At 67.1% G+C, this 7,212-nt stretch overlaps 1 protein-coding gene across 1 annotated transcript; it reads right to left on the bottom strand.

The window, feature by feature from the left end:
- On the bottom strand, positions 1,422-2,014 carry NRARP (NOTCH-regulated ankyrin repeat protein). Its single transcript, XM_018056233.1, has one exon. It carries the CDS (start codon positions 1,943-1,945, stop codon positions 1,601-1,603), a length of 345 nt encoding a protein of 114 aa, XP_017911722.1. The 5' UTR covers positions 1,946-2,014; the 3' UTR covers positions 1,422-1,600.

Here is a 7,212-nt window from a genome sequence, read left to right as displayed (position 1 = left end):
TAGAAGAAAATATGCAGAAAAACTCCTTTTGGAGTAATCTGTGCCTCCATTTCAACGTCTGCTTTTCACTGACATTATCAATATATTCTTCTCACACAAGGTTTTATAAAAAGCCACAGATGACTGCCCAAATCTGACCAGCCACGCACAAAGGGCCTCCACCCACCTGTGTCCTCAAGTGCTCCCCATTTTTGCACGAAGGGTCAGCAGCACTTCTACCCTGGGGAAGCCTCATTTAAATTTGAATAATTCAGCCTCCCTTTTATTTCTCAGGATCAAAACAACAAGGGGTGTGGGGTTGCATAGAAAATTGGAACCTCGGAGACCAGGAAGGGCGCCTTTCGGGACGAAGAGTGACGCAGAGGGACGGCCTCCGGCCTGGGTCCTCGCGCGGCCCCTCCCGCCTGGCAGGGCTTTCGGATTCGAATCGGGTCCTGGAAGCTCTGGGAGGCTGAAGAGGGGTAAAGCGGCCCTTCAGCTCACTCGGCAAGTAGCACAAGAGATTCACAGTCTTATAGGCATTTTATAAAAATATAAATATGGGTACAGTTGCCTTCACAACGCTGGATACAACGCCCTTTAAAATTGGGTCTAGAACCAAGATTTAAAAAATACACCTAAAACTTGGCTTAAAATATGTTAATATTTTATATTGTCATAAATGTTATGACATTTAATTGTGGCAAATCCATTTACTTTTTTTAAAAAAGTGTGCAATCGACTGTTAACTATAATAGAACTAACTAGAAAGGCTTGATCCCCACCTCCGTCACCGCCACACCCGAGCACCCAGGCTCCCACGGGAGCTCTGAAAACCGGCGGGCTTGGCGGCTGGCGGCCTCTCACCGGAGAAGGCGGAGGGGGGCCCGGGGCTTCCAAAACTCACGCGGAATCGTGTGTGTGAGAGGGGAAGGCGGGGCGGGCGGAGGACAGGAGCTGAGGGGGAGAAGCCGGAGGGGACGGAGCAGCGCGGGGGAACCATCAGGCTGGGCGGTATTTTCAGTGCAACCAAGAAATGACAAAACTCAAGTTTTTAGTTTTAAGACTAAAAAAAAAAAAAAAAGCACATCTCCCCGCCCACCCCCCTTCACCACACTGGCCACGCACAATATTTCCCAAACACAAAGTTCAGGCGCACAAGCATCACCCACAAATATGCACACACGTGATAAATAGTTTGGAGCCCGGGGGAACCGCAGAGCGTCTCCTCCGTCGCGCGTCGGCCACGGGTCCTTCCACCTTCAGGAGAAAACATTTCGAGTAGGGGGATCCGGTGTCTCGGGATTCCGAACTTGCTGGTGGTGAGACTCAAATTTCAAAGGGGCTGGGGCCCGCGCTCCTCCCCGACCCGCGCGGCGGCGGGCGGGGCCGTGGGAAGCGCCCCGGCCGGTCCCCGGTGGCCGCGGGGGGGGGGCGGGGAGGCGGCCCTGGCCCCCGGCCGCGGGCGGGCGGGCGCGGCCCCCGTGGGCACGGACGTGCGCGCCGGACTCGTGGTGGCCGCGGGCGCCGAGGGCCGGGCGCACACCGAGGTAGTTGGCGGGAAGGTACAGCAAGGAGGACGCGCGCGGGGCCCGCGTGCGGGCCGGGGTCTGGACCGGCATCACCGGCCTCCGCCGGCGTACTTGGCCTTGGTGATGAGATAGAGCACGATGTCCTGGTGGCCGCCGAACGCGGCGATGTGCAGCGCACTCCAGCCGTCGCGGTTTGCCAGGCGGATGTCCGCGCCGAACTTGACCAGCAGTTTCACTAGCTCCAGGTTGCCGTCGATGACAGACTGGTGCAACGCGGTCTGGCCCTCTGGCCCGAACGAGTTCACGTTGAACTCGCAGTTGGTCATGTTTTGCAGCAGCGACTGCAGCTCCTGCGTGTTGCCCTTGCGCACGGCCTCCTGGAAGATGCGCTGCGTCTGCGGCGCCGAGCAGGTGGACAGCTCGGCTTGGCTCATGCTGCCGCCGGGCGCGGGCCGCGGCTCAGCGCGGGCGGCGGCTTCGGCGCGGGCCCCCGGCTGCCTCGGGGCGCGCCTCGGCGCATGGAAGGCGCGGCGCCCCCGGGCCCCGCACGCCACCCCTGGGCGCTCCGGGCGCTGGGGGCCGGGGGCCGGCGCCTCGGGACCCCCGCCACATCCAGCCGCGCCCGGCGGACGGGCGGCGGGGCGGGCGCTGCGCTCGCGGGGCCGGCCGGGCCGGGGCAGCGGCGCCGCGTTCCCGGTCCCTGCGCTCTCGGGCTGCGGCTGCACGCGCCTCGCCAGGCGCCGCTGCACTCGCCTGCCCGCCGCGCCCGGGCGCCGCTCACCTTCCTTATACTCGCATGACAATGGGCGCCCGTGACGCGCGCGCCCGCCGCCCGCCCATTGGGCAGCGCCCGCGCGGGGCGGGGCCGCGCGGGGCGGGGCCGGCGGGGCGGCCGCGCGGCAGGGGGCGCTGGCCGCCGGTGGCGCGGGGCCGGGAGCCAGGTGGCCGCGGGTGGGCGGGGGTCCGCGTCCCCGCCGCCGCCCCGCCCCCGCTCCCTCTAGCCACCCGGGGAATTCCAAGGTCCGCGCGCGACCAGACCAGGCCCAGCCCGGGGCCGGGCGCGACCCCGAGGGGCGCGAGGGCCGCCTCCTCTGGTTGGGTCTTTGCTGGCATCTCAGACGGGGGCGGGGGAGCGCAGGGCTCGGGTGGAGACCCCCAGTCTCGCTCCCCGCGCCTGGAGTGCTAGCCGCGGACCCTCCACGTCCCCAGCACCCCAGGCGCTCGCAGGGATGAGACCTGCCCAGCTCGGCCCGTAGGACACATTTCCCCCAGGGAGACAACTCCAGGACACCTCGGGACTGTGACCTCAGCCACGCGGGGCCTTTCCGCTGGAGAACCGCTCCCCTGGGGGCCTCGGTCACCCCGTTAGCTCCCTAACTTGACTGGCAAGAGGAGCCAGGCCCTGAGGTTTTCTCAGCCCTGCCCCAGAAGAAACGGGTCTGTGTGGCCCCTGGGCTGGGGTCGGCCTGGCAGTCAGCTACACTGCGGTAGAGGGGCCTACCTCCTCTCCCGGGCCACCCCATCGGCAGGAACTGGGCCGGCTGCGGCCTGGCCAGGTGAGCAGTCCCAGGTAAGGAGCCAATGCTGCGCTGAAAGGGAACTCTGAAATGACTCACTTCCAAACAGTAAACCCGCTTTTTATTGACAGACACTAACACTGCCGCCAAATTTCCTCATTAGAATTTCAGTTTATAGCTCTGCTGTGGTCGTTGGAAATTAAGGAGGAATGAGCCTCAGAGCAGTCGGCCTGGGGCAGTGGTGCTTCCGCAGCCACTGGAATCCCTTCAGAGGCCACTTGGGATTCCTGGGAGGCAGCTGGGGAGACCACCCTGTTAGGCCCTGTTTGGTGATGAACTCGGTGGGTGTCTGTCCCATGTCCCCTAGGCCTGGAGACCCACGTGGGTGAGGCGGCTGCCCCTGCCTGGGGTCCTTCTGGTGGCCAGAGCCGCCCAGGCCCTGTGCCCTGCTCTTCCCGAGGCTGGTGGTCCAGCCCCTCTGCTCAGCCGTGCTCCCCACTACACAGGTGGTTATGCCTTGAGCTGAGCACAGACCCAGCCCAGGCCCTGTGCTCAGCCTGGCCCTGGCATGACTGGGGTGCTGCTGCTTTGGGGAGCCCCTCCTTTGCCCACTTATCCTGCAGAGACACGTCCCTGGGCCCACTAAGGGGGCCTGGGGTCAGTGGCTGCTGAGCTGACCACCTTGAGAGTGGGGGGTCCCTGTCCACTTCCAGCTGCCCTCCCCGCCAGCCCCAGAGACAAGCTGTGGTTGGGAGGGAGGCGCTGGGCTCTGTGTACTCAGGCCCATGTTCGCCTCCGGAGTGGGGAGGGGTGACCCTGCAGCACGGAGGGGCCGCCACTCTGCAGGCAGGACCTCCTGCTGGTTGCGTCTGTGTTTTTTGTGTATCTGCCGGCTAGGCTGTGCCCAGGCCCATCCCCAGAAGGTGGTGGGTTCACAGAGCGAGGCCCCACCCAGGTGGGGGGCTCAGGCCCCCCTGGCCTGGAGAAGAGCGTCTGGAGACCCCGCTGGGCCCGGGAGCAGAGCCTGGGAGAAAAGTCCCATTGACACCCGCAGCGGGCGGCAGACAAAGGGGCCCTGTGAGCTCAGTGTGGGAACGTGAGGCCACCACCTCGGGGCATGAAATTGTCAGCTTGGTGCCCCCGGGCAGGGACGGTGTGGCCAGAGAGGCCACGGGAGCCCAGCCTGGGGTCACTGCCAGACCCGCCCCCCACCCCGCCCCGGCCTCAGCGTGGGTCAGACAGGTGTAGCCCTACGATCACACGGCCCCCAGCCCTCTGCTCGTTTGTGGGGCTGGGGTGATGGCCACCCTGTCCGCGGGGAGCCCACGGCCCCTGCTTCTCCGTGGCAGAGGGGAACTGTGCCCGGGGTGGCCGTGGTCCACACACCATGTGCCCAGAGCTGCCCGTCCGAGGACAGGACCTGAGAGGGGCGTGGGGGCGCTGGCTCCCGGAAGCACTTCCTGATGTTTGCTGAAGGGCGGGTCCGAAAGGAGGACATTTGTTCCAAAGGATGTGCTGGGCGGGGAGGCGGGGGTTGGGGACCCCGCCAGGCCCTGTCCTGGGGCTCGGAGAAGCCCCCAATGTCCATGACGTTCCTTGGTGATGTCGTCGCTTCCACAAATAGGCAAGAGGCTCACCGGCCGGGAAGAAGCCCTCAACCTCGGATCTGGGGCGACAGGCCCAACGCTGACCAGAAGGCTGGACCGACGTCCTCTTGGGAGCTGGCCCGGGGGTGTGACCCCAGGAGTCCAGGGTTGGAGAGGGTGGCCTCCTCCCCCGGGGGACCCCTTTCCTTTAGAGGCTCAGAACAGTGGGTGCCGGGAAGCCCCTCGGCTGGGGAGGGCTGGGTGGGGCGGCGGGGAGGACCGTGCGGAAGGGGCGCTGGCCGGAGCCGGGAGGCCGCGGCCACCTTAATGCGCTCGGCAGGGGAGGGAGGCTGAGCGGGCCTCGGGCTGCGGGGCGGGGCCTCCAGCTAATTCATTAAAATGTGTCGGGGAGCGTGGGAAAGAGGAGAGCGTTTCTTCCCAGCAGCCCAGACACCTGGTAGAAGGGCGCGAGGATAGAGATCAAATAACAAACACCAGCCCCGGGCCAGCGGCCGCGGAGGAAGGAGCCCGGGGCAGGAACTGCGGCAGACAGTCCCCGCAGCCTGGCACCCTGGCGCAGCCCACCCTGCCGGCCCGGCGTCTGACCCCTAGCCCAAAGTGGGCCCGGCCGGTCACAGGGCGTGGAGGATGCTTCCCGCCAGCCGAGGACCGGGGAGGGGGCCGGGGCTTGGATTGGCTAGCAGTGAGCCTGACTCCCCAGACGGACGGCAGCCAGCCTGGCAGCAGAGGGCGGGAGGCAGGAGGCAGGCCCGGCGGGGCCGTGCGGCCTGAGGACTGCGTCGTGCTCAGCTGTCCTGTTCTCTTCGTGGAGCGCTGAGTGGGGCTGGGGCAGACGCGTCTGAGGGCCTGGAGGGACATGGCCCAGCCCTGAGCCTGTGGCCGTGGCCTCTGTCCGGGGCTGCGAGTCAGGGCAGAGTCCCCAGGACGCAGCTGGCTGGGACACCCCCGCCCCCCTGCCCTCCGCCCCCCCCCCACCCCCCGCTTCCTCTTAATCCTGTGGGGGAGGAGTGGTCGAGGCCGCTGTCCCAGGACAGGACATGGGGCCGGAGGTCCTGCTCCTGGAAGCCGGACCCCAGCTGCAGAGGGTCCCTGCCCCCGTGGGGGCCCGTTCACCCTGGCACCCATGTCCAGCCCAGGCCCTGTGACCTCAGGGGAGACGAGAGCCAGGTGGGCAGAACGGCCCTGCACACTGCCCTTGTCCCTGGGTGGCCCATCCCATCTGTGGAGTGTGCCCTGGCCCAGCGAGGCCCAGCGTTGCTGGGGGGCTGAGTGAGTCTGTGCCCGGCACATGGCGGGGGCTACACCCCAGGGGGCTCAGAGGCCACAGCCATCCCTGGCGTGGTCAGGAACACGGGGCGGGGCAGAGGGTGCAGACGCCCAGCCCTGCAGCCAAATCTGCGCTGGTTTCCGCTCTGGGCAGGAAGGACAGGAAAGGGATGTGGGCCAGGGTGGGTGCGCATTCCTGGGGCTGAGCCAGGGGGAGGCAGGCGAGGGCAGGCGGTGGTCTGGTCCCAGGCCTGCTGCTCGCAGGAGACCCCCCGGTGCCCACCCCGGGCCCCCAGGGGATTAGCGCGGGGTCTAAGCCTGTGTCTCCCCGGGCGAGAGCGCAGATACTTTCTGCCTTGTGATGACGAGGCTCCGACGCACGCGTGTTCAGGGCTTCTACACGGCAAAGACCCGAGCGGGGGCTGCCCAGCCTGACGGCTGAGGCCCCGCAGGGTCACGGCCTGGCTGGGCGGGGGCCTGTCTGTCCCCCAGGACCCCCTCCTGTGCTCGAAAGAGTCTGAAGTCCCAGGGGAGCTACCCCCGGCATCTGAGCCCCAGGATGGGGGGAGGGAATGGGCCTGTGCCCCACGGGGAGGGCCGGGAAGGAAGAGGCCAGTCCCCCGTGACCCAGAGGGTTCCTAGTAGGAGAGGCAGGGGGCGGGCGAACAGCGTGGGATGGGGGCCACCTGCCTGCGGGCAGGGCTCAGGGTGCCGCTTCAATGTCCAGGCTCAGCCCCGGAGGAGGCCCCCGGGGCTGCTCCTATGACCCCCTTGCCGCTGGCTGGAGGACGCAGATCTGCAGACCCGCGTGCCAGCCACGCTGGCCAGCGGCACCCAGCTGCAGCTGGCGGGCGTCCCGGCAGCGTGCTCCGGCGGCCTGGGCTGGGGCATTCCTGCTGCTGCTCCGGCTGCGGCAGTCTTCTGGGAAGGCTCCCACCGGCCCGAGTCACCAGCAACTTACAAGAGGTCCTGGAGGGCGCCCCCCGCCAGCCAGCGGCCCCTCCTGAGAGCGGGGCCCGGGCCGCCTGGAGTAAACATGCCGACGCTGCACAGGTGGGGGCCGCGGCTCCTTCCTCTGGTCTCCGCTCACCCCTGCCCCGCGCTCGCCAGCCCCTCGCAGCCTGAGCGCTGGACCCAGGTGGCCCCCCAAACCTGCTGGAGCTCAGTGGGTGGGAGGTGGGGGTCCCCCCACTGCGCTGTGACCGTTTCTGTCGCCCCTCCACCACGCACCCCCAGGGTGAGGGCCAGGCCCCCCAGGTCCTGGGACAGGGTCTTCCCTGGTTTCCCCCAGCGAAGCTGGCCATAGCTCCG

This window comes from Capra hircus, chromosome 11 (assembly GCF_001704415.2).
Source record: "Capra hircus breed San Clemente chromosome 11, ASM170441v1, whole genome shotgun sequence".
Classification (NCBI taxonomy): Eukaryota; Metazoa; Chordata; class Mammalia; order Artiodactyla; family Bovidae; genus Capra; species Capra hircus.
This window is presented reverse-complemented; position numbering and strand designations above follow the sequence as displayed.

What these genes read in the sequence shown, in the direction of transcription:
- NRARP (XM_018056233.1), bottom strand. Translation starts at nt 1,945, where the DNA reads ATGAGCCAAGCCGAGCTGTCCACCTGCTCGGCGCCGCAGACGCAGCGC.